A 27,995-nucleotide genomic window follows, 5' to 3' on the forward strand; every position below is an offset into this window, starting at 1 on the left:
TTACATGTTTCATATCTTCAGTTTTTATTCATATGATGATCTCAAGCTGGACAAGTTGTAAACACAATTATGTCAGGATGGAGAGAATATCTGTTGCGTTATGATAAATGATAAAACAATACAACCTATTTCTTTCGTAAAATCATCAACACAAAGTGCCCAATTTGATAAATACAACAAGGTCCAGATGCGGAATCAAATCAGCTTGTGTGAAAGTCTCTTCACACTGGCAGAGCCCCACTAAAATAACAGTAGGCTACCAAAGGCTCCAGTTTCGGCTCCTGAATGTCAATTGGTGGTGATGATCATCTGAATGGCAATTCTCCAGCAGTAGAAACTAGAACGCTAGAGGGAGAGCAACAATGTGCATTGGAAGGCATATGTAGAAGGCCATTTGCCCCACCTTAACTCTCAAAATATTTCTGGGATCCACTTTTTAAGTTGGTGAACAGTTATCATTAGCCAGATTGTATGTCAATGAGTGTCCAACTACTAGCCCCCCCTGGCCAGTGAACCTCTCTCATGGCTGTCTCTCCTAAGGTGAGTTATTGCTGCAATTTCTTCCTGGTGCTCTCTCAGCTGCTGACAGTGGTGAATGTCAGTAGGTATCCTCCAGTCCCTGTCATCTGCATGGTGGGGTGAGTGCGAGCTGGGAGTACCTGTAGGTTATACAATGAGGGAGTGAGTGAGTGAAATCTGGGAGTACCTGTAGGTTATACAATGAGTGAGTGATGGGGAGCTGGGAGGACCTGTAGGTCATACAATGGGTGAGAGCTGGGAGGACCTGTAGGTTATACCGGTTCAATGAGTGAGTGAGTGAGAGCTGGAAGGACCTGTAGGTTATACAATGAGTGAGAGCTGGGAGTACCTGTAGGTTATACAATGAGGGAGTGAGTGACGGAGAGATGGGAGTACCTGTAGGTTATACAATGAGGGAGTGAGTGAGTGAAATCTGGGAGTACCTGTAGGTTATACAATGAGTGAGTGAGTGAGAGCTGGGAGGACCTGTAGGTTATACAATGAGTGAGAGCTGGGAGTACCTGTAGGTTATACAATGAGGGAGTGAGTGAGTGAAATCTGGGAGTACCTGTAGGTTATACAATGAGGGAGTGAGTGAGGTGTCCTCCCCTCTCTCCATCTGCATAGTTGTGTGGTCAGGTGTGAGCTGGGAGTACATGTAAGCTGTACAGTGATTGAGTGAGTGAGTGAGTTAGATCGAGGTAGGTGTCCCCCCTCTCCTCATCATCTGCAAAGTTTGTTGACTGCAAGCTGGGAGTAGGTTTTTGAGTGAGTAAAGGTGGAGTCCCTCCCTCCCTGTCATCTGCATAGTTGGGTCAATGAGGTAGGGAGGTATACCATGTCCCCTGCATAGACAATTTGTACCCAAGCAGTTTGTGTCTTCATCTATAGAGCCGGGGGCAACATGTTGTAGCATGATACAAATACTGTTTAAGGTGAGGTGAGGTGAAATGGGGTTTAACGTCGCGTCCAAGATTATTGCACTTATATAGCGACGTGCATGCATGTGTGTGTGTGTGTGTGTTTATAGTGCTGGCCCACTGAGATACCATGCCGCAGTTTTAACATGAATACCCCACTCAGACACAGTATACTGACTCCGGGGCTGACCAGTCCTTGTTTTAGCCCCTTAATGCCGAGCGCCAGACAGGGTAACAACAAGTACCATCTTTTAACGTCTTTTGGTATGACGAGGCCGGGGATCGAACCCCGGACCTTCAGCTCTCCGGGCGGACGCTCTACCACTAGACCACAGAGAAGGTCCACTGTTTAAGGAACGAAATAATTCAAAGGACATTCCTGGTATTGCAATAGTGACAGTCACCCCTAGTAGCCCCTGCGGCATCCTACCTGATACTCCCGGTACCATGTCTCGGTCAGTCTGAGACTCAGGACGCCACCCCGCTCCCTCACACAGTTGTAGCAGTCCATCAGAGCCTGCAAGTACCCGAAACATCAGGGCAATGGGAAAACATCAGACAGCAGACCGTCAGACCAGGGATTAAATGCACCTTATGTAACTAGAATGAGTTATTACTCTAAATCATGTCTCCCCCGTCCTTAGTTTTCATACATTAGTACAAGTTATTCCTGTAAATATGTTTGCAAACCCGAGAAACAATAATAGCAAATTATAGCCTGGAAAGATGATGGTTTCATGTATGACTGGCTGTAGGGTGAGGTGAGGTGAGGTAAGGTGAGGTGAAATGGGGTTTAACGTCGTGTCTAAGATTATTGCACTTGTATAACGACTTACATGTACGTGTGGCTGCTTGTACTAGTCCGGACTGATGCCGATTTATAGTGCTAGCTCACTGAGACACCATGCCGCAGTTTAACATGAATACCCCACTCAGACACAGTATACTGACTCCAAGCCGACCAGTCCTTGTTTTAGCCCCTTAATGCCGAGCGCCAGATAGGGTAACAACAAGTACCATCTTTTAACGTCTGTTGGTATGACGTGGTTGGGGATCGAACCCCAGACCTTCCGCTCTCCAGGCGGACACTCTACCACTAGACGACAGAGGCGGTCTGACTATCTGTAAAGTTTGGGTGGGAAACAAATAGAAAAATAGCAAAAGGCACCAGTTAAGCTGATGAGCAATGCATATGCCAAGTTTCGTTGAAAAATGTTGAAAGGTTTCAGTGATACTGACCGCTACTTTGACCGCTTGATACCCTTGTTAGTTACCTACAACAAGCTAAGGTAAGGCCCTGAAGTCAGTTGGGGAGAAAAGTTACCTCCTTGTAAGAAGAGTACACCACGACGGGACGCGATGGGCCAACATACTCCAGCAGAGCCAGCACTATAGGTGTGGGATGGTGCTTGCAGGCCACTATCAAACTACAGACAAAACAGATGCCATTACCATTAGATTATACTGTAAGAATACTGAACAGAATTCTCAGATACCATAGATTAATTCTAAATAAAATGCAACAATGAACCTGACCATTTATTTTCTTTTAAAAATTCTGTATTGGTCAATATACCCAAAGGTATATGAGAAAAAGAAGGTGATGAGGAAAATATGATCAAAGTTAATTTGAGGCTATTTTTACAAAGAATTAAATCTTATTTTTAACCAAACAATGTTTTAACCATGTTAACTTTTGCAATATTTACTCCAGAAAAAATGGACTAGTCTGTAGCATGACTACAATATACTTTTACAAAGATAAAATCATTGAATGCTGTTAACGGACACATTGTGGTATGTACAGGATGTTGGCGTAGTTACTGTAAATATCATCAATATGCTCTGTTTATTCTTACCAATCAAAATCCTTCTGTAAAATGAGAGTTTTCACATAATCTTGTATTCTGGCTTTTTCCAGTCTCTTTTCCACTTTCTGCAACAGAAAACAAACTTCCTAAAATATGAAAAACTCCTTAAATATGACAATTGTTCCTTACTCCACGGCACTGCTGCACAAGGTAGTATGTAGGTAGGTAGTATGCTGTTACATAGTTTACCTCAGAGTTATCTCCCTTCCTCTTCTCCCCAGTCTGAATGCCATCTGTCTTCGTACGGCTGTCCTGACTTGGAGCACTGTTATTACTATCACAGGCTTTCTCTACAGAGTTATCTCCCTCCTCTTCAGTCTCCATCTTTATATCTGGGCTCTCAGCACGGTCTTGTCCACTTTTATTACTACTGTCTCGGTCTTTCTCTCCAGAGTCATCTCCCTTCTCTGCAGTCGCCATCTTTATATCAAGGCACTCTGCACGTTCTTGTCCACTGTTATTACTACTGTCACAGTCTTTCTCTCCAGAGTTATCTCCCTTCCTCTTTTCCCCAGCCTGACCGCCGTCTGTCTTTGTAAGGCTGTCTTGAGTTTGAGCACCATTATCACTACTGTCACAGTCTTTCTCTCCAGAGTTATCTCCCTTCTCTTCAGTGTCACTCTTCATATCTCTGACAGATTCTTGTCCACGAGTCTTTAACTCTGGTAAGTTCTTAAGACCAAAATTGTACAAATTGTCTTTGAATTCTGATGGGAAGTCGAAGAAATTCAACACATGCCTGTAAATGAGAAAACAAAAACACTATGTAAGTCAAAATGAAACTAAATCAATTTGATCAAATAAGAACCTTGTTGACTCAAAAAACATTTCCTTTCAATAACTGACCAATTCAAATAATCACATGAAAGCAAATCCATATCAATTCCATAATTCAAGGAATGTCATCATCTATATTTACTCAGCAAGCAGGTCTGAGCTGGTATTTTGTCAGGAATTTTGTACTGCAATATATAATGCAGACATATTGCTATCCTTCCTTCCACTTTTGAAACTCCCTTTATTATTCAAGACCAAAATAGTGCCATACGTCAGCTTTTCACATTTTGTTGGGAACTATCCTGTGTCCAAGAGCTTCGTCTGCCATTTGTAACCATAGTAATGCTTAAATCAGGGAGGTTACACAGTGACAAACAACAGTGCATACTGGAAAATATTTTTGTCCGAGATTTCCATATATTTCATTATTAATAAAACCCAGATAAATACATATATGAGCGTATTTCTTCAACCTACTGATCCATTTATATTGTATCACAATTCAAATTGCTGAAGTTTTGTATCAAAGTATGGGTAATACTGTGCACTCAGTGTCCAGTTGTGTGTAGGGGCCATGGTATATCCTTGTGGTTAAGATGTTCACTTGTCATGACAATCAAGGTTCAATTCTTCACATGGGTACAATGTGTGAAGCCCAATTCTGGTGTCCCCTGCTGTGATATTGCTGGGATATTGTTAAACAGTGACTTACACTCACTCACTCACAGTGTAGAACATCTGATACAATAATCAGAGGGAACATGCAAATGGATGTACCTCAGGCAATTTTCAAGGGCAAAACAAATAAAGACAATGAACAAGGTTTTACCTGTTGAGATCAGATCCTGGGTAGAACTGGACAACCTTCCCCATACCTGTAGAGAAGTGTGTAAAGATTGAACATGCTTTTTTCGAGCTTTTGGTTTGGTTTGTTTTGTTGTTTAACGCCACGTTCAGCAAATTTCCAGCTATATGACGGCGGTCTGTAAATAATAGAGTCTGGACCAGACTATCCGGTGATTGACATCATGAGCATCGATCCACGCAATTGGGATCGATGACATGCATCAACCAAGTCAGCTAGCCTGACCACCCGATCCCCTTAGTCGCCTCTTACGACAAGCATAATCGCCTCTTACGGCAAGCATGGGTTGCTGAAGACCTACTCTACCCCGGATCTTCACAGTTCAGATTTAACATGGACAGGCAGCAGGAAAACACCAGTCAGCCAGGAATTATCTAAAGATTCTAAACTAAGTGCCCCAGGCAGGCAAATTGGAAAAAAACATTATTTCGTTCAATTTTTTAATTACTTTTTAAAATCCTAATTTTCTATAATTCAGTGGTATTATATTATATGCTGCATTCAATTCAATAATGTAGAACTAAGCATCAAAGTCCCTTTATCCTCATGCTCTTAGCCATGTGATCACAGAAACAAAGTCAACTCTGCTATGTCTGCAAAGGTCACATGGCCACAACTATAATATCGTAAATTGGATGTCGAATTGGGACCAAATATCTCCCTCTCCTTCCATAAATCCCTTGAATAGTCAACACATACAAATACCTATTATATTTGATACACTTAAAAAATAATCAAACTATACCTTAAAACAACATTTTTTAGTAAATATCTGTGAAAAATTATTACAAAGCTCCCACACCCGTTTTGCTAAAATTTGAAGTAGCAGCAAGAGTTACCTCCCATTCTCTCCATCACTGACCCCACAACCAGCCCCTGGAGTGTGTCGACAATAGCGACGTTGATGCCAGCCATGATGTTGGCGTACTGCAGGATCTGGGATAAGCTGTCTATTCGGAGATGACTGAAACACAAAGTTATATATGACACATTTTTTAAACTGATACCGTGTGGGAACCAAGGCTAGAAAAGGTCGCCAATGTTCTAAGGCACTTCTTGTTGTGAGAGGCGAAACAATTGCATGGGTTGGTCAGACTCAGTGATTTGGCTGACTGCACAGACCGTGTAGGAAACAGTTCATTATTTCATCCACTGCTTCATCTGGCCCAGGTTATTAACACGGTACCCAGGTTATTAACACGGTACCGTGACATAGCTGGAATATTGCTGACTGTGGCCAATATTGAACCAACCATGACACTTTACACACTTATAAGAAGCTGATCGAACGATGTTTCCAACAAAGTCAGTAGAGTTCCCTCTAAATACTCATATATGGATAGCCTGAACAATGATCCACATTGGGGATTAATGATACGATGAGCCTGGGGACTGATTCAATGACGTGACTTCAACTGAGAGTGAGTGTTATAAAGGGCTGCAGTCAGCAATATTTCATCAATATAACCTGCGACCTGTAACAAATCAAACAAAGGTCAGGCAAACCAGCATGGGTTCACACTGCAGTGGTAGAAACTAACATTTTTAAGTCCACTAGTCCTTATAATGTTAACATATAGCACAACCCTTAAAGAGGGCAAATTTCTACTAGTCCTTATGATACCTTAACTAGTGGGTACTTTGGCAAGGACTACAGGGCCAGTGCCAATTTCTAGCCCTGCACTGTTATGCCAGGTTGAACCACCATCAGTCATGTCACAGTACCAGTGTTTCTACAGACATACCTGATTTTTTCAGGAGATTTTGTGTACACCATGTCAATGAGCAATCTAGCTGTTGGCTTGAGAACTGTGAAGATGAAGACGTGCCTGAAAACCATCAGTTACCATGGTTACTGCCTGTTAAGATTTAGCACAGCAGTGTTGCTTCTTATAGTAAAGAGTTCTCATTCCCAGCAAAGAGAAGTACAAGGAAAATCACACAATACATACTTTAAACAGATTTAACCTCTCTCAAATAAATGCAACCACAAAGTAAATCCTTCAGAGTACATAAAATTGTTCCGTACATCCTACAACATATACATGATATATGTGAAGTTCCTTAGACAGACAAAAAGATTTCAAAGAATCATACCGAACTGGCAGAATGCTTATAAAGATAAACATTCATGCAATTAACATTTAGCAATTATTATTATCATTATTTATTTATTCTTATGTAATCTAATCCTCATGTTTATATATATATTTTTTGGGGGGATTGAAGAACCAAAAGGATAGATAAACATAATATTGCGGGTAATTTTTTTTATCTTCAACCCTGATTACAATAATAATTTCTGATTGGTAGGTAATTGAGACAAAAATATCTTTGTGGTTGTAATGACTAACATTATTAATACTAAAACTAAGAATAACAGCAGCCACATTATCAAAAACACACACATAGTTACTCCTTTAAGCTGTTTAGCATGCTATGTCTTGTGCTCAAAGGACGCTGTGGCGCTTGTCTGCTATCTTACATTAATGAGGTAGATAATTCTATATAAAAATGTATTTACACCGTGAAAATATCTCAGTTTCATGTAAGGCAATAATCCAAGATCTACAGACATCTGACAATAGACAGCTGATCATGGAACACAGACTTCCTTTCATCTCATCAAACATATTTTGCCTACTTTTTCATTTTCTTCCGCAGATATTTCCTCTGCGAATACTCTGTCTTGTTTTCAAAAGTCTCACTGTTTGTTATCAGCTCTTGAATGATTTCCTGAAACCATGAAAGAACATGAAGCATAAGGGAAACAGTCTCGGTTCTCAGGATCTGCATCAAGACATCTCTGTTTCAAAATGATTCAGGGTTACGAATCATGCTCCCCTATACAAGGAATTGCTACACCTGAGATGACTGGGCCATCTGTGCCCCTCCAATCAAACATGAAATTGTACTTTACAATACACGTGTGTTTATACTATTTTACATGTCACCCTTATTTAACCTGCATCGTTACGATACATGATGTACCGATATGATACTTTTGTAAATGTTCTGTGTATTGTTACCATGGTCACACCCTTAGACAAATTCAACAATTTCTTACTTCATGATTCTTATTACATTCTCAAGAAAAATATGCATACTAGTAAATACAACATTTGTGCTTCTTCAGACCACATAAGACAACATACATTTTGCGGTCTAGATCTCCAAATACTATGAAATATGAGCTTTACAGTATGACCTGACTGGTACATGTTACCTCTCCTTTCTTGCCCTCTTCCTTCATCTTGAGGATGTCATCTTGAGACAGTTTCTGGTTTGAACCTGCAGCAACCAAGTCCCGGTTGTCCTTACCACGGACAGCAGCTGAAAAGTCAACCATAAACTCCGGCGCATGAGGATTTGCATACTTGAATATGCAGTATATTATATCTCCTTTCTAAGTGATAAATACCAGTGACCAGTATTACTACTACACTGGTAAACTGTGATACAAGCAACAATATGTATTGCGATACAATCTAATTTGGTTAGTATTTAGAGAAAATATGTATGTATATAAGTGTATTTCTTGGGGTTTTGTCAATAATGAAATATACTACTTGTACAGTTAATCTCAAACAAATAATATTTCTGATATGCCACTGCTAATTTGTTACTGTGTTACCTACCTTCATTAGGTATCAAATAAAACTGAACGTTGTTGAATGAGTGAGTGAGTTTGGTTTAACGCCGCTTTTAACAGTATTAAATTTCGGTGCCTTAGAAGACTGGGACATCCGTGCCCCGAACATTATTGAAGAGGGTCTAAGCCATGACATTGAACTTCTTGCTCTCTGTGAAATTGATACCCTGGTACAAGTAACTAACTATCAGATTTATGTATATAACAAAACTAGTTTTAACAGAAAAGCATGGTGAGTAAAATTTGCTAAGACATATACAGTACAATCTACCTAGTCTCTTTTTTTCAAAGAAAAACTGTATTATCTTGTAATAAGCTCTCTGGGATACATGCAGGTCAAACAACCTGATCGCAAATGTAGGAATAAATCATGAACACATACCTGATGATTCTGTTTCCATTAGTTCATTGAGAACTTCGTCAGGGTCATCAATTCTGATCATCCCTCCTTTCTCCACCTTGAATGTTGCACCAAATGGATGTCCAATGAGTCCATCTAGTGTGAATTTGGCCTTGTCAAAATGAAGTTGTCTGAAAATATGTTAATTATCAGAGTTGTTGATTATCTGTATGATCAGTATGCATTTGTACAGGGTCTCCCTTAAATTATGAATGATGACGAAACTGGAATGATGAATGACCAGAATATTTTGATTCAGATGAAAGAATTTGGACTGTACAGTTTACATGTACATGACATAAGTTCATAAAATGAATCAATTATTTATCATCTATTAATATGACGGCGAACATGTTTTGTTTTTGTTTGTTAGTTGTTTAACGCCAGACTTAGAAATATTTCAGCTATATGACGGTAGTCTGCAAATAATGGAGTATGGACCAGGTTATTCAGTGATTGACATCATGAACATCGATCCACGCAATTGTGATAATATGACATGCATTAACAAAGTCAGCAAGCCTGACCACCCGATCCCGTTTTTGCCAGCATGTAGGCCTGTACAAAATTACGTTTGCATCACACAAATTTACACCATTTCAACACGCAAGTGTATATTGGACAAATCTCTTTAATCTTGTATAAATGACAGTAAGTACAATATAAACAGTACAGAGGAAAGGGACGCCTAGATTCCTTCCTTCTGAAGTTTTTACCGGTTTCGTTTCACTTGAAACACCCCAGAATTGTCATCTCTTTTCAGCAGGACTTGATCTCCTTCCTGTATTAGTCTGGCCATTGCTGCACACGGTGTTTTAAACAGTCTATAATGTTTCCTTTCTTTCCATACTACGCAACTACTAAAGAACGTATTGATTCAGAACTCGTAATACCGATTGCACATTGCTTACAGCAGAACACATGTGTTTATTCCGGAAGCGGAAGTATAATCACAGCGCCACCTGTAAACAAAATCACGTGCAGCAACTGCCACCGCCCGCTGTCAGTAGATTTTACGTACGCGCTACAAGCTGGTCGGATCGTCCGAAAGGCCATACATCATGGGGTAGGAGGTTGTGAACTACAATAATCATGCCGCTACTTTTTCGGAAGAAAAAAAGACAAAAGTCAGCGAAGAATCCAACAAAAGGGAATTTAGTCCTAACGGAAGAATTTGTAAATATATTTGAAAAACAAAATGACGTCAGTTGGTAAGTTACATCTTTGTTTATGTATTATATCGTTATATTCATAAATATTTTCTTTTACAATGTTTTACAATGTTTTGCTTTTAATATATCTTATTTGATTTTATGTAAGGACAATGATTGTGAATTTATCAACCTAATGTAAACCTTTCAGCTATACCATAAAACATGTCTACTGGCAAGTTCCTAAAAATACACCTCGGTTTTTTATTTTCCATTGAGTTTCTCATTAAATGTACGATAACGTTGATAGTATTATGTTTCCTTCTGAACTAGGAGCTACTTTTTTGCGAGAAGAAATAACGTAAAAAGAGCTAATTCCTGCCCAGTTATTATTGACGATGATCAGTTTCACAACATTGCCAATGTATCATGGAAAGGGACAATATTTCTACAGGAACAGAATGATACTCTCTGACACAATCGCACGTAGAACTTTGACAATACTACTACAACACAACCACAACCACACACATGCAACGCTTTTAATTAAATTCTGTCGTAAGTATATATACAACGTTATTAATGAAAATAACACGTTTGCTTGCTTGTTGTTTTACGCCGCACTCAACAACATTCAAGGCAAACCAGTGATTGATATAATGAGCTACGTACCACGCCGTTTCTACGATGTCATGCATAAGCCAACGGACCTGATCAATCGATCCGTTTGTTTGCCTCTTACAACGAACATATCGTTTTATACTGGGGACCTATGGTAGCCCAGAATCCGGTGTTAGCACAATTGCTTGGGATGGCTCTGCAAATATATGATTATCCCCGCGCACTCTATACATTAACCCTTAGCCATGCCAAGATCCCACGATCGTGTGTTCGAATTCCAGATGGGGCACGGGTGGTCCAGTCGTCTGAGGCGCCGCGATTCGCTGTGCAGAGTTGCGTCCCTTGGGCAAGCCAGAAACCTATGATTGTGGGTTCGAATCCCGGTTCGCCCCGATTATGTTTCTAGGTTTGTCAGCATCATACCCGTGCTGGTTGGTTTCACCAAAGTGGCAATCTCATTAAAATCAGACCTGAGTTCTCGCTGCCGCTAAACAAAGATCTGAGTACATCCCATTACGGGTCACGTCAGAACGACCTTTCACGAACTTTGACCGACGACAGAAAAGACAAACAAGAAGGCGACATCAGCCAATTAGAAAGCAGCTTTCTCGAGCTTTACGGCAGTCGTTTCAACCTGGCGACTTCCATTTCAGATTACGTTTGAAAAGTATGTTGACACAGTTCTCGATTAAAATTTTGAAAACTGAACAAACGAACATTCCGGAATGTCTAATATATTGTTGAGATTGTATAGCAATGCTTCCCACATACTGTTCAACGCCTTCTCCGTTTAAATGTTTATTCCACTGAAGCGAGAGATAGACGATAATTTTGACGAATGAGTCGTACGGGTCGTAACTGTCGTTCGGAATACCCCGTGTTGACGTTTTCGAGGTTGCATGATTAGGAAACACATTCCGACTGTCACTTTCATGATCTTGTAAGCGACGTCCTGATTGGTCGGATGTAAGGTCGTTCTGACGTGACGGATGTGAATGGGATGTCCTCAGATCTTTGTTTAGCGATAGCGAGAACTAGGATCTGATTTTAATGAGATTGACCAAAGTGGTAAACGTCTGAGACCTGCATCACTTCGAGCTTTCCTCCCACATTAAGCTGACACGCCGCGATTAAACTGGAATACTGTTAAAAGCGGCGTTAAACCCAACTCACCCACATCGAATTCAAGATTCTCCACAATTATGATACTTCAGCACAATGCCCATGCTCGTTGGTTTCTCGAAGTAAGCAACTATATACAACCTGGATCATTTCAGGATATCCTTCCGTATAAAGCTAACAGGCAGTGATAAGCTGCAGCACTGTTAAAAGTGGCGTTAAACTACATTCACACACTCACTAAAATTTCCTCTTACACTTAGGCCGATTATTGTTCACCACCTCTCACATTGTCGATGTCATCGGAAGGCCGTGAATCCTTCTATCTCCGTCGGCTTTTTATTTCAGGGAAACTGTATATAATTTAGCTCGTTATCATCTTCTAAATCATCTTCCTATCAAAAGAAATCAGCATATGCATAGCTATAGCAGGACGGCCTGTGGAATAACAAAATCCCGTTTCACGAAGGTCTTAGCGCTTAGTCTTCGTTAAAGTATGAGATTAACGACAGAAAGAAAGCTGAGGTTCACGGCTAGAAGACCCAGTGGTCGATAGTATGAGCAGTGATGTACACTCTGCCATGATACAATGAGTTGGGTCACACATTTTGTCGATTGCAGCACACATAAGTTATGGATCTTTAGTAGACCCTGTCGTTATCCAAACACCACGTTAGTTAGTGATACGCGATTTTATGGAAATCAAGTTCTTTGTATAAATACTAACAACCATGTCTGTAGCAAAGCACCACAGACGTTGATGTCCATACCAGTGTATGATATTACAATATTCAACTCCAGTCAAATATCATCCATCGGTCGTCGCTTGCGACAAGCATAGGGACCGACGATTCGATGTTCGAGGGATCTGGGAATTTGTTTGAAAAAAACAACTGTTCTCAGGTAATGTCCCCCAAAGTATATTGTTTGATGGAAACGAAATGGTTCGGCTCTTCTCTTTACAACTTCGCGAGGCAAGAGAGTTTATTGACTTTAAAAGTAAAGTTTCCACACTTGCCGAGCTAGGCTTGAATTCCTGGGTTCGATCGTAGCGCCACCAGTGGCTATTACGAGTTATGTCCCTTCTTAACCTCTCCAATGGGCCAATCAGATTCCACCTCTCGTATCGCTTGCATTTGATTCAAACAAAATGGCGGCGCCCAGTCAAGACGATCTGATCGATAAGCAAGATCTATATTGTGATAAAACGGGTCTTACATCGCAAAGTGCATCAAATCACGCGAGCACCTTGATTAAAATCATGAAAAGATTTGGAAAATATCTTTTGACAACGAGTTGGCGGTCCACAAATCCTGCAATCGACCGAAATGAGCACGACAGTTGCGCGATATTGATTGGACTATGCATAGACTCGTTAGCCCAGGCAAAATGTAACTCCATAATACCTAGTTTGGCAAAGGTGGAAACTGGTCTTTTATAGTCAGTTAACTCTCTTGCTTTGGGAAGATGTTCTCTTTACAGAAGAAATTGCGTGTTTTGAAATAGATACCGAAAAAACTATCCCTTCTTGAAAGACTTCAGATACATCCCGGGATATTAAATTGTGGGTTCCACGGTTGCCTAGGAGATGTATATTTGTTTTCTCCCGAGAAACCTTAACAGACCGGATCTTTTTAAACATCAAGTTTTGTATAACACGTATAAATGGACGTGACTCAATTTTCGCAAACTTAATTTTAATGTGGTGTTATATGTACCAATACATGTATCTTCCAGCTAACGATTGGCGAGCCATAACAATGTTTAATTCAATTTCAGGTTACGCAGCGGTGATAATAGTGATTTCGCTAAGACAGCTAAACCAGGCGGTCCGGGACAAGAAATTGTCAAAACGGTTAAGACATCCAAAGCATTAAGTAAAATAAAATCCGTCTTCAAAAGAGGAAAAGAGAAGCTCTGCAAGAAACGAAAGCGCATAAGCGGAATATGTAAGCTGGACAATATCGGTGATCTCCTGAAAGCACATTCCGGGAATGTCAACCAAAGCGCGCTGGGCTCTGACGTTGTTCAAACCAGCGATCACCTCAGATCACACAGCTGCACCACCTTTGATGAAAGTACAGAATCAACTTGTTATCCGCTTGACATTCGCATACCCGATCTTCAGAAGTACAGCAAATATATTCCTGTCCGAAATGTGTGGGGTCCGCTCTACCCCAGAGGAAGTTTGACCAATTCCAAAACGGTATGGCTGGATATGCAGATGTGGTATTCGAAGTACTATGCTCTCAAGCTGAAACGACGAACAAATGACGACCTAAACTCATCTTTGAACTCGTCTAAAAGTGAAAGCAGTCTAACTGAATCCCCAACAAAATCGCCAGTATCCTTGTCGAATCTTCAAAAGACGCCAAGAGAACCTTTAAAAGAAAGCGTGCCTGAATCTTGCGCAACTGATCGAGAATCTCGCCAGAAGAGGACGCTGCTAAGACAACGGTTTCGTCGCGGTGCAAACGCTGAATACATATCGATGGTCAGCTGGCAGAGATTTTACGTTCCAGTTGAATGTCGTCTGCAGCTGTTCGTCAGCTCCGCGACAGCAGACGACCTTCTCCATCTGAAGACAGAGATACTTGTATCCTGTATGCGTAGCTTCGTCCAGGCTGATGGAGACTTCGAGGTACTGTGGGTTGCTGATATCAAGAGGGTTCTTCCTTCAAGAATCGACCTCGCTTCCTGCGATTGTCTGAATCCAGAAGTAGCCCTCGAACTAGCGTCAGATATAAGTCGAGTAAAAGCAGTTTTATTTGTAAGTCGAGCCGCCTCTATCTTACTGAGACACCAAGCTATAGGGTTCTTGGATACTCTGGCTGTATCGGCAGACGTTGAGAGGAGGGATCTTATTGTTCTCCCAAATGCCCTCAGCCCTTCTAAGGTGAAGCACTCGCTGTCATCGGAGTGAACCCACACCTAATCGGTCGGATTGTTCTATTATTACAAAGACTTCGTATGTGAAAGGATTCAAGAAGCGAATTGCCATTGGTTATAGAATCCTTGTGGTCTTGCGCGTTATTTATTGAACTATTCCAAAATGTATTTTGAGATTTGTATTCGGATTTGTTTTAGCCTTTCTCAAGCTTAGTATTTACTAATATATGTTTTTGAAACGGTGTCAATTTGGATATACGCATTGTAAAAATCCACTGCAATAAGGTTGGTAAAAACCCAACCTGAATCATCATTGCCTCTATGATTGAAATACATTGATGGATAGTAAACTTTCTTGTTCAGATTGTTGCTTCTCCACATAAACTAATAATAAAGAATACATAACACTTATATATTTCAGGGGTTTGTGTGTGTTTGTGGCGGGGCCAGCAGTGGGGCAGGATACTATCACCTTTTCACGAACACCTGGTATCATCACCTTTTTGTAGTGATTCTTAAACGCATGCATGGTTGTGTTACTATAGGAATCGTACCACGGCCTCTGCGTTTAGCAGAATATCCTTATCATTATGGGAAGGGCTTTGTCGCTTTTAATTATAAGTCTATAAGTGACTCACGTAAAGGGTTTTGAGGAAGTCACAGTGTTAAACATGAATGAACAGTGATGACATTATCGGACCATGTTGATATATACTTTAAGGCAAAGTTGACTGTTGATATATAGGGAATCGCACCCGAGTGTCTTTTGATATCAAATATATCAACACGAGTTGATAAAAGTGGTAATACTCGGAGGCTTGAAACTCTTGACGTGAAGATCCGGGGTAGAATAGGTTTCAGTAAACCATTCTTGCCGTAAAAGGCGACTATGCTTGTCGTAAGAGGGGACTAACGGGATCGGGTGGTAAGGCTGGCTGACTTGGTTGATGCATGTCACCGTATCCCAATTGCGTGGATCGATGCTCATGATGTCAATCACTCGATTATTTTGAGACCGCCGCCATATAGCTGGAAACCAAAACCAAAACCATTCGTTAGGCAGTTATTCACACGTTCACATCATATCTGCCGATACAAGCGCACTGGTAAAAGGATTCTACAGACGCATTATGAACTTTGCAACAAGTTCCCATCATGTATGTACACGTACTCGTGTCTGTATCGTATTACTTAATCTATTAATTATAAACAAGAATACGACATTCGTGTTTGGAAAGATCTATGCTTGTCCACACCAGAATATCTACATCAAGATGCGTTGCAGTTTTCGAAAACATTTATTCATGAAAAATATAATTAAACATAACTGGTGTAAACATAAGTAAGTTAAAGCGCTTGACACTACATACACCTGGAAGTGTCGGACTCCTTTTGAAAAACAGAAACCGAACTCGATTATGTAACAACATGTTTTGTAACTATGGCACTAGTTACTTGACGACCCATTCGGTTGCTTCCTCTGTCTTCACGTTATAGACGACCCAGTCAGTGTTCTCATACCAAGTTGAATCAGGTATTGGTGGGATCTTAGACATTTATCCAAATAAAGTCAGTGTCATGTAGATATTCCCTGGAAGTACATGGAAGTTCGGAGGATACGAAGATAAAGAAGACGTGGTGCTAACCGTTATACTTTCTCTGTATCTAAGCACTTCTGGTAACTCGGAAGTAATCGCTTCGATCTAAACGATCCCTAAACTGTTTAAGATTTCTGTTAATATTTTACGAATGTTTCCAAAGATATTTTGTGGGTGTGAAAAAAAATTCTTGCTTGTTGAAGAGATCACTCAAACGCTTGTTGTAGGACCTGTATCTTCAGTGCCAGCAAACGTCTAATATATATCATTGACTGATTTTGTCAGAATTATCACCTGTAAAGTTTCAACAAAGCATTTAAGAAACTGGATACTAGTATATGACGCCAGCCTGTAAAAAATCAAGTCTGACCAGACCATCAAGTTTTTGATTTCCTGAGAATGTCCCACGCCGTCGAGGTACGACGACACGCAATCAGCCAAGTCAACGAACCTGACCACCCGATCCGAGTCGCCTCTTAGGACAAGTTAAGGTTGGTGTGGATCAATTGTCATCCCGGAATGTCCCTGGTGCTGCATTACAGAATCAATGGTATTGTCTGTGATAAGGCATACACAATATATGATGAAATAATAAACTTGTCCTGATATAATAGAGTCAAACAACACGAATAATATACAGATAGTGTCCACTTTCAGATTACGTACAAAAAACGTATAACTGCGGTACAGAAAATTTCAGTGTTCTGTGTGTCGTGGAACCAACACTCTCTGGATCCTGACACGCTTCAGGGACGTAATTGTTCCACAGAGACAATATAAACACTGAATATTGTTATCTATATGATCTGACGAGAACATCGAACATTCGTCATGCATCTGTTGCTGCTGGTGATTGATGGATAGGATGACGTCCATCTTCTTTGTTCTTGGCGATATCTGTTTCCGACGCAGGTCCAATGTTACAGTAACATCCATCATGCGACGTCATCACGTTACCGTTGACGTTCCCCGTCCTAATCTCGTCATCGTCGTTGACGGACTGTCCAATTTGGGAGATGTTTTGATAAACAGGTTCAGCAACCCTTCTGTTCTGGTGTTGGTCAAACTTCGTTCCTGCATCCGGGATCGTGTGATTCCTGTCGTCTGCTCTGTCAAATTCCTCAGGATTAGCTTTGCGATCATCCACTGGCACTAGGTCGTCCTTAAGACTGATATATTCATTTTCATCACCATTATCATCCAGACAAACATTGCTGTTGAATTTAGGTGGGTCGTTTGTGATTGTCACTCTATCGTAATCGGCTCCAATTACTGTGCCATCGCCACCTACTATAACATGATCATAAGGTTTTACTGAAGAAGGAACGACAGAGCTGCACTGTGATAGGACATTGTATCCTTCGTCCTTGTCCAACTGAGGGTCGTTCACATAGATGTGTAAGATGGGTTTGACGGTGGCGACGGGAAGGTGGGATTGACCGTGTCTCCCTTGGTGTTCCGTTATAGTGTCGTAGATGTGATCATCTTCAAACATCGTGGCATACGCCCTGTTGTCATACCCGACGTTGTCTGTCGTGTCAGTCGTTGGGTTTGCTTCAAAGAAAAGCAGTCTGTGTCTGGAAGGCAGTGTTAAGTTCATTAATAGAAATATAGAATTAGTAGAAATATTATAAGGCTTGTAATTAATGGGGGACAACCGTCATCGAATTACATTACTGAACAGAGAGAGGTCGTTTTGCAAAACGTAATTAATATTTTTTTTTTTATATTTCTTTATGATTACGTAACGGTTACATTTCAAGTATTTAAGTGTAGAGCTATGACAACGCACTGACGTTCCTTTGAAGATTAGTCATGTAATTGTTTTGGTTGGTTTGTTGTTTAACGCCGCAATATTCCAGCTATATGACGGCGGTCTGTAAATAATCGAGTCTGGACCAGACAATCCAGTGATTAATATCATGAGCATCGATCCACCAATTGGGATCGATGACATGCATCAACCAAGTCAGCGAGCCTGACCATCCGATCCCGTTAGTCGCCTTTTACGACAAGCATAGTCCCCTTTTACGGCAAGCAAGGGTTGCTGAAGACCTATTCTACCCCGGAATCTTCACGGGTCGTTATTGTTTTGGAGGATAGACATTTCATGTTAATGGATACCGTCTTCCGTTCATTAGATGTAATCAAGTCCACTGCTGTTGCGAGTGTTTCGTAACTACACGATACACAGGAGATGTGTAGTCTCCGGTTGGCGTTAAACGTACCTTTTCATGATCACAATAGCAGCCATCGTCATGGCGAGGATGACTACACAGGCGATAGAGATGCCTATGAGAGTGCCTGAAACATATCGCACAGTAGATGTAATGTTGAGTGAGTGGGCGTATGTTGCCTACACATAATCTAGTCTTGGACAAAGGCTGACTGCATGAACAACGTCATAAGCCGGCAGGGTACGGTGGGACACGCTGTCTGGTGAAACTGTGCACAACCTGCGCCCCATCAGTCGGCTTGTAACACAGGGCTTGGGGAAGAAGGACGTCAACTCTATATTAATGACGAGTAATTTCTACGCAATACTAGTATATAAACATGCAGAGATCAAACATTCTTTCAATAAGATATTGTTGTAATATTACTGAACTATTATTATAGGCGGTATATAATAAAATCGAAAACAACTTTTCCAGCCCCTCCATTTGTACAATTTTGAATCCTCACCACCGGAGAATGCTTCCAACAAAATATGGGTGGTATCTATCTCTTAGTTCCAGAGAAGAAGTCGCTTAAATCAATAACGCCAAATTACCTGTGTTTCGCCCCGTCCCTCTGGGGGTAAGCTAAAACAACATTCACTTATAACGTGCATACCTTCAGTTAAAACTATTATTAAAATTACAACAAAACTGAACTGTAACACTTTGTTCCTAAATAATCCAAAAGCCATTTCTACAATGAAAAACACATGCCTCCGCGGGACGAGCAGATTAGTATTCAAATGCTACCATGAGGCATACACAACTACTCTTACCAGTATTAAGCCCCTGGTAGTCGCTGGTAGCGTTGGAAAAGGTGGACGTGGCATGGGCCGAGGAGGACGAAGTTGCCTCTAGTGTTGTCCCCGCCTCTGTAGGAAGTGGTGGTGATGATGTCGACGCTGACGGATGAGATGTCGTGGTGCTTGTAGAAAAGCTCGTGCTCTGTGTTCCTGTTGATGGCAAACAGTGTTTCATAGTGGACAAAGTAAAGAATGAAAAAAATGGACCTGAAATACAAAAGAAATGAAATGAAACGTCGTTACTACCAAAGTCAACCGAAAGAGCACTGTGCTTGTAACGACATTAGGTCTCGGTTTGACAATGATGACAATATATATTTTAACGTTTATGAGGTGAAAAAACCCTATAAATGTAAGATGATATTTTCGATTTTTATAGTGGTTTTGCATGACCATCATGTAAGATTATGATGACACAGAAACAGACGTGTCACACACTGTAACCACGGGATGCCAATTTTAGACAAACATGGGTACTGGGGACCTATCGTGCCTGGAATCCCATCAGTTGTCAGTATGGAGGTCCCATTCTGCCTAGAAAATATAAGTGAATATTTACGCCGATATTTGTTACGAATAGTTAGTGAGTGAGTGAGTGAGTGAGTGAGTGGGTGGGTGGGTGAGTGAGTGAGTGAGTGAGTGAGTGAGTGAGTGAGTGAGTGAGTGAGTGAGTGAGTGAGTGAGTGAGTGAGTGAGTGAGTGAGTGAGTGAGTGAGTGAGTGAGTGAGTGAGTGAGTGAGTGAGTGAGTGAGTGAGTGAGTGAGTGAGTGAGTGAGTGAGTGAGTTAGTTAGTTAGTTAGTTAGTTAGTTAGTTAGTTAGTTAGTTAGTTAGTTAGTTAGTTTAGTTTATCGCCACTTTTCTTTTTGCAATATTCCAGCCATATCACTGCGGGGGAAACCAGACATGGGCTTAAGAAATTGTACCCACGTGGAGAATCGAACCCGGGCTCGGGGTGACGAGTGAACGCTTTAACCACTGGGCTTCCTAATGCCCTGTTATGAATAGAGGTACATACCGACTTGACAAACTGCCTTCAGGCTATGGGTACAAAGGGACCAGAGCAGAGTTGTAGCGTTCTGTTTGGACTTGTTTATAGACAGACAGAACCGGTCAGTGTGTATGTCGTTATCCATCTTGACGTGACTACCTATATTACAGACAAAATACCCAGCATGAGTAAACATAGACCATAACGTGTAAAATATATACCTAATACTCCAGGAAGGAACGGGTACGAAGACACACCCACACGCCAAACGCCGATATGTTTCACCCGATCCTTATTTTATCTACATTCTTCCCTACACCATATACTTAAAAAATGCAAATTATGTCATGTTAGATTTCTACATTAACAGAAATTCAAGATTTGGCTGAAAAGTGTCTAATATTGACGATACTGTATATTTAAGTCTCATTGGGAAACGATCTCATTAAATTCGGATCTTAGTTCTCGCTACCGCTTAATAAAGATCTGAGGACATCCTATTACGGGTCACGTCAGACCGACCTTGCGCGAACTTTGACCGACCAATGGAATGACCAATCAGAAGGCAGCTTTCTCGTGCTTTACGGCAGAAATTTCAAATTAGCGACTACGCTTCGAGACATATTTTGCCATATTCTCGATTACAAATTTGAAACCTGAACAAAAAAACATTCTGGAATGGCTAATAGATGGTCTAGATTGTAAGGATTCAGTCGTTAAACCCATACCTATCGTTCGGAATACCCCATGTTAAAGTTTTGCATGATCAGAAATCACATTCCGACTGTCACTTTCATAATCTGGTAAGCGACGCACTGATTGGTCGGATGAAAGGTCGTTCTGACGTGACTCCTAATGGGATGTCTTCAGATCTTTGTTTAGCGGTAGCGAGAACTAAGGTCTGATTTTAATGAGATTGAATGGAAAATAACTAATACACTCTTTAAAAAAAAGAAACGCATAGGTGTTTTGAGAATTCCAATTAGATTTTTTTCCCCCAGCATTCGTCATAAAGACAATTCTTATGTTTGATTCCCGTTAATCGTGTCATGTTTGTTGTGCTTTGCGCGCAAACACACCTCAAAATGTTTTTTTGTAAACGTTTATCAGCAAAAATGCAAAGGATGCGCGGAAATTGCTTTCAGAAAAAGTTTTCAGCACAATGCACGTGCAAAGTGTTGGAAACAAGAGTAGAGACACTGACTGTAAAAGACCGTACAAAATTCATCAGTTCATTACGAATTTTCTGACCTGAACGGGGATCTAAAAATGCCAAGATTAACTGCAGCTGACCGAAATATCGCCATTGGACGTTTGGAAGCAGGGGAGTCCCAGTTTGCCGTTGCAAGACACTTCAACGTTCATCAAAGCACCATATCTCGACTATGGGATCGATATACCCGCACTAATTCGACTCAAGATCATCTCAGAAGTGGCCACCCCTGCTCAGGATCGGTACATCCGGTTGCATCACCTTCGGAATCGATTTGCTACAGCAACGGACACTGCAGGACAAGTGCCTGGTATGCGAAGAATTTCCGACCAAACCATCAAAATCGTCTGAGGGAAGTGGGAATTCGAGCGAGACGACCAAAAGTTGGACCTGTCTTGCGACGTCTACACCGTCAACGACGTGTACGGTGGTGCAACAGAGTACAGGCATGGGATCTCAGGAACTGGCGACGCGTTTGGTTCAGCGATGAGTCACGTTTTCTTCTTCAACGACGGGATGGAAGACAACGTGTATACCGACGTCGACATGAACGTTTTGCGCCGAACTGCGTTTGACAGGTGGACCGATTTGGTGGAGGGAGTGTCATAGTGTCATAGCCATATCCTACACGGGTAGATCACAGTTAGTGGTTGTCCGGGGCAATCTTACAGCAAACCGAAATTCTGCGTCCTCACCTCCTCCCAACTTTGGACCGCCAGAGGGAGCTGTTCCAACATGATAACGCTCGGCCCCACACAGCACGTGCAACAGTTAATTTCCTTGTTAATGAGAACATCAATGTCCTCCCATGGCCGTCCAAATCGCCCGATCTCAACCCGATTGAACATTTGTGGGACGAACTTGATCGACGCATCCGTCAACGTCACCAGCGTCCCCACACACTGACACAACTCGCCAACGCCTTACAGGAGGAATGGCGAAGGAGGTGTCGAGTAGTGACGGCTGCAAGAGGTGGTGTGACCAGGTACTGACCATGACGCCCCCTTGTGGCTACACATGTTCAATGACTGAATTGAATTAATGCTGACAATGACGACAATGCTTTTGTCGTTCACTGTGTCCAATTTCATTTGATTGTGTTCACGCATATTCTGTGTAGATACTTTTACATCCGCTTAATAAATAACCTTATTTTTCAACTATGCGTTTCTTTTTTTTAAGAGTGTAGCATTTCTGTAAAATATTTCAAACAACCATTGAAAAACTAAATCATAGGATAACATTAGCGCCACAATTTGTATATGTTTCAAGAAAAGTACATGACATGCTCTCTTTTGTCTCACTGAGAATACTTCTCCATTGAAGCGGTACAAAGAAGTCCCTGTTATATTACCATTGATCCACACACGCCGGTACAGGCGTCTCAGGCCGATCCAGTACGTGTAGTAGTTATGTTGGTAGTAGTTATATGTCATAGCGTCTGTCAGGTCGTCGAGGTTGGCGCCCGACACTTTCAGCAATCTACGTCTAGCCTCGGACGAGTCCCAGCTCCTTAATCCATGTTCAACACACGTGGTGCCTGCGCATCTCCCTGGACTGGGTGCATTGCCTGTTGACAATAATCAAACTGACTACTGCGGCGCCCAATGTTACTGGTGTAAGTACTAGTTTTATCCGCATATTTCCCCACCTTCCCGCCAATCTTTACAATCTGGATCAGATACAGAACATTATGTCATGAACCATAAATATCCACCAAGCAGCGGCTGCCTGGGTGTGATATATGTAAGCTGTGACATTCTTGGCTTGAAACTTCTTTATTTTGTAACTGTTGCAATGGGATCTTGCACCTTCTATGCCAGATATATGCAGGTTTTCTAATGTCAATTCTGTTATCAATCCATTCTTTTATTTCCCACCAAAATTATGTTTACAAGTGACATTACATAAGTTTTATTTGTTTATTTATAGGAGAAAAGACGTTAGGTTACCTGTAAATGCGAGTGATCGCATGGTGCTACAGTTGTTATCGTTGTGGAAAGAAGAGTAATAGTGATGAACATTTGGGTTCTTCTTAGCATAAACACACTGGCCCTGGGATGCCAGGGTGATGTCAATGTCCACTGAAACACAACAGTCCAATTGTGTCAGGCAGCCTGAGGTAATTATTCAGGTGCATTAACTTATTTCCACCTTTCCAAAAAGTGAACAATGTGTCCAGTACGTTACAAAGCACTGCCCAAGGAGAATATACTGCAACTGCCATTTTCCGCAATGTCAAAACAAAATAGAATTCCGTCAATGCTAAGTGTACATTAATTGAACTGTGGATTCAAGATAATGTTGGCATTAATAATCCACGGGGGCACGGGTGGCCCAGTCGTCTAGGGCGCCGCGATTCGCTGTGCAGAGTTGCGTCCCTTAGGCACGCCAGAAACCTATGATTGTGGGTTCGAATCCCGGTTCGCCTCGGTTATGTTTCTAGGTTTGTCAGCACCATACCCGTGCTCGTGGGTTTCACCGAAGTAGTAAACGTCTGAGACCTGCATCACTTCGGGCTTTCCTCCCATATTAAGCTGACACGCCGCGATATGACTGGAATACTGTTAAATGCAGCGTTAAACCCAACTCACTCACTCATTGATTATCCACCATCAATCGCCATTCGTGAAAAATAAAATATCTTTTAAATAACAGAGTGACGTCAAAGAGGTGAGGTGAGTTAAAAGTGAGATTAAATCAAGTCAGCTCTTTTGCAGCCATAAAATCACTATGGACTATGCAGTGTGGACTTGGAGACGTGATGATGTAGAGGGTTACCTATTTCATAGACTGACACGCCCCTGTCATCACCACACCATTCATCATAGTTCCCCGGGCATCTGACTTCCGTTACTGTTTTGCCCACGTTAGTTTGGTATCCTTCATCAACAAGACAGTAGCAGGCCTTTCCCTGCAACAACATCCCAAACATTAAAAAAGTGAGAAAAAAACCAACATGAAATGTTAAGGGGTTACAAATAATGTTACTTAAATAAAAAAAATATTCCGTAATAATATTGCTATGATTCAAACACATCGGGGTCAGGTTTTTTTTCAGTGGTCTGTGACGCCTCAATTCACTGTGCGTTTGCCGACCCGTGAAGATTCCGGGGTGGAATAGGTCTTCAGCAACCCATGCTTGCCGTAAAAGGCGACTATGCTTGTCGTAAAATGCGACCGGGATCGGGTGGTCAGGCTCGCTGACTTGGTTGATGCAGGTCATCGATCCCAATTGCGTGGATCGATGCTCATGATATCAATCACTGGATTGTCTGGTCCAGACTCGATTATTTACAGACTGCCGTCATATAGCTGGAATATTGCTGAGTGCGGCGTTAAACAACAAACAAACCAACCAACCAACCCGTGCGTTTGCCAGAAATCTCTGTTTTGAATGCTAGAATCTTCCTGATTATGATTTTCGGTTCGTCAGCACCATCCAGTTGGAATAATGGTTAATATACACTCACTCACGCATTGAGAAAACGTTTCTTACACTAAGGCCGATTCTTGTATATCTCTTGCCACAGTTCAGGTGACAGTGAAAGGCCGTATTTCCTTCTATCTCCGTCGGCTTACCACTTGAAGGGAACCGTTCGTAACCCGTATGTTCGTACAGAGGTGATTCATCATCTACAATGTACATCAAGCTCAATGTAGTAAATAATGACAACTAGAGTAAGTAATCATTTAGCCATTCTCAGTTCTTACTGAATGAAAAATTGAAAATATATTATATGGCAGAATTACCATAGAACCGTAATTCCAAACTTTGGTAAATTCGAACTTGTCACATTAAATGATCTAAATGCGTTTTTCGCAACCAAAATACTAAGTTGTTCGATTTCATCATCGTGACTTACATGTAAAGTTAGGCGGCAATGTTTTAGCCATAGCTTGACTTGAATATGATTAACAATTATATCATACATAAATCTTCAAAAGACAGTACAATAACTTGCATATATCACAGATTTGTGTTAATAGTACAATCTACGACTCTTTTAGCGGAGATTTGTTATAAATATGTCGCTTGTATTATTCCCTTAATACATAGCACCAGGCAGGGTGACAAGTACCATATATTTTACTTAGTTTACTTATCTTAGGGAGTACAAAACGTCCTTTATTATCACAATTTTGAGTCGAGTCCTGATTAGATAACTATAAGGTAAGATATTGATAATACATGTCCAAGTCCAAGTTGAGTACTCCATGGCCCCGATCCAATATGTCTGCCCGGGATCCAATATGGCCGCCAAATCTTGATGACTCTCAAGGGATGGTGGTATGTAGAGATTCCCTCCAAACTCCTCACATCCTTCCCGAGAAGCATCCCACCAGTTACTTTTTGTGGTTTGGATGACGTATCCATTGTCTGGAGTACCTAATACAAACAATCAGTTTAGAATTCATAACAATGCAGTTCTATTTTGGGTTGAATGACAAAAGTGCAGTGGTTGGTTGGTTTGTTGTTTAACGCCGCACTCAGCAATATTCCAGCTATATGACGGCGGTCTATAAATAATCAAGTCTGGACCAGACAATCCAGTGATTAATATCATGAGCATCGATCCACGTAATTGGGTTCGATGATATGCATCAACCAAAGCCTGACCACCCGATCTTGTTAGTCGCCTCTTACGACAAGCATAGTCACCTTTTACGGCAAGCATGGGTTGCTGAAGACCTATTCTACCCCGGATCTTCACGGGTCCAAAAGTGCAGTGATTCCGGTTGTTGTTTTAATGATTGATCAACATGTTTTGTGCATGGATATGCACCCATTGAATTCATTCAGTTACAGAGTAAAAATCTCTCCATCAATGTAATTGTACGTATATATTGATTGAGTGTAGGACGTCATCTCAATGTTGAGGGGGCACGGGTGGCCCAGTCGTCTGAGGCGCCGCGAATTGCTGTGCGGAGTTGCGTCCCTTGGACACTCCAGAAACCTATGATTGTGGGTTCGAAAATCACGGCATACCTAAGGGGCATAACTCTGTACAGCGAATTGCGGAGCGTCAGATGACTAGGCCACCCACACCTATTAAAGCTGTAAGAGATTTAAAATTAGGAAGCTATTTGCTGACGGACGCTATATATGTTGACGCCACCAAGCCCACGTACTTTCGGTCAGGTGACATGAAGACGCAAACAAACATTTTTTTATATTATCTTCAAGAACAATGCTGCTGTTCAACGTTTTAAAACCATTATGAAATCTTTATGTCTAATTGCTAAACGCAGTGTGTAAGGTTTGTGGGTCATATTGTAAAATCTTGTTGTATAATGCTTGTCAATACAATGATAGAATTACCTCGACTTAATACGAATTACATATAATTATTTCCTTAAGAGGACACAGTGAGATAAGCGTGTTACAAGACAAGAAAAACCAAATGACCTCTGTGTACCTTCCTTGTTTTCTTTGTATTTTCAGACGTGACGAGCGAACGCTTAAACCACTAGGCTACCCCACCGCCCCTCTATTTAATGAAAACCATTTTGTCACTGATCATGAGAGTTATTTCACACGAGTGTAATGTCAATTTTCTTTTCTTCAGATAAATATAGTCTTCCATCACTCACAGTATTCTTCATGTTTACCCTAGCCCTGCACCATGACTGTGAAAAAATTAATACAGTAAACTACGGTTATAACGAACACGCTTATAACGAACTTACGGATATAACGAACTTACTTTTTTGGTCCCGACTATTTGCTGTAGTTATGCTGTATATATGCTTATAACGAACTACGGTTATAACGAACTAAAATTAGTGGTCCCTTTGAGTTCGTTATAACCGTACTTTACTCTACCCTAGAAACGCATACAAAAGCAAGTCTAGCCAGCTCTAGCTAGCTCTATTCCACATAATCGGCATAGGGAGAATGTTTTTTAGAGTCAAGAAGGATATTGTGTAATATAAGATTTCATAGACTAAATGTTCTTCTAAGTTTACCCGCATTGTACGCGTTAGTAAATCAAGACGTAACAGAATGGGCTGAGCACTTCCTTGTCTGGTAACTTTAGAATCATTGTGACAGTAACGCGAATAATTAAGTTTTACTTGTGTAAACGCAATACTTACCCTTCGCTGTTGTCACAACTTGATATACCACTTGATATAAACAAAGGAACCACACCACGTTATGAGGGATGTGGTGTCCATAGAAGATCTGCCATCGTCGAGTCGCCATATTGAAATTGGCGATAGAGGAAATTATGTAAGCCTTTTCACCTGCTGGTGTAGTTATAAATTTACAGTCCAACACTCGGAGGTTGTCACCGGCTATATATCTTACTGAGGCCATCCATATTTTTCCATGTGTTTCTAATCTCCAACTACAACCATCAAGACATGTGTTTTTATGAGTGTAC

General features: G+C 41.2%; 3 protein-coding genes across 3 annotated transcripts; 1 reads left to right on the top strand and 2 right to left on the bottom strand.

Annotated features, from left to right (window-relative positions):
* On the bottom strand, nucleotides 1-9,934 carry LOC124144576 (tRNA (adenine(58)-N(1))-methyltransferase non-catalytic subunit TRM6-like). The gene is made up of 12 exons (XM_048403951.1): nucleotides 9,721-9,934; nucleotides 8,987-9,135; nucleotides 8,179-8,285; nucleotides 7,597-7,688; nucleotides 6,698-6,781; nucleotides 5,792-5,916; nucleotides 4,917-4,962; nucleotides 3,500-4,049; nucleotides 3,299-3,375; nucleotides 2,764-2,866; nucleotides 1,870-1,956; nucleotides 1-659 (listed from the first exon to the last, which is right to left on the bottom strand). The coding sequence occupies exons 1-12, from the start codon at nucleotides 9,801-9,803 to the stop codon at nucleotides 576-578; spliced, it is 1,587 nt and encodes a 528-aa protein (XP_048259908.1). The 5' UTR covers nucleotides 9,804-9,934; the 3' UTR covers nucleotides 1-575.
* A 38-nt stretch (nucleotides 9,935-9,972) lies between these two features.
* On the top strand, nucleotides 9,973-15,199 carry LOC124144588. Its single transcript, XM_046514081.2, has 2 exons — nucleotides 9,973-10,215; nucleotides 13,675-15,199. Exons 1-2 carry the CDS (start codon nucleotides 10,097-10,099, stop codon nucleotides 14,816-14,818), a joined length of 1,263 nt encoding a protein of 420 aa, XP_046370037.2. The 5' UTR covers nucleotides 9,973-10,096; the 3' UTR covers nucleotides 14,819-15,199.
* An 864-nt stretch (nucleotides 15,200-16,063) lies between these two features.
* LOC124144598 lies at nucleotides 16,064-27,855 on the bottom strand. The gene is made up of 10 exons (XM_046514091.2): nucleotides 27,706-27,855; nucleotides 25,799-25,996; nucleotides 25,106-25,242; nucleotides 24,388-24,520; nucleotides 23,559-23,690; nucleotides 22,961-23,176; nucleotides 20,421-20,552; nucleotides 19,378-19,554; nucleotides 18,611-18,686; nucleotides 16,064-17,959 (listed from the first exon to the last, which is right to left on the bottom strand). The coding sequence occupies exons 1-10, from the start codon at nucleotides 27,812-27,814 to the stop codon at nucleotides 17,212-17,214; spliced, it is 2,058 nt and encodes a 685-aa protein (XP_046370047.1). The 5' UTR covers nucleotides 27,815-27,855; the 3' UTR covers nucleotides 16,064-17,211.
* Nucleotides 27,856-27,995: the final 140 nt, after the last annotated feature.

This window comes from Haliotis rufescens, unplaced genomic scaffold (assembly GCF_023055435.1).
Source record: "Haliotis rufescens isolate VD_foot unplaced genomic scaffold, xgHalRufe1.0.p SCAF_3, whole genome shotgun sequence".
NCBI lineage: Eukaryota > Metazoa > Mollusca > Gastropoda > Lepetellida > Haliotidae > Haliotis > Haliotis rufescens.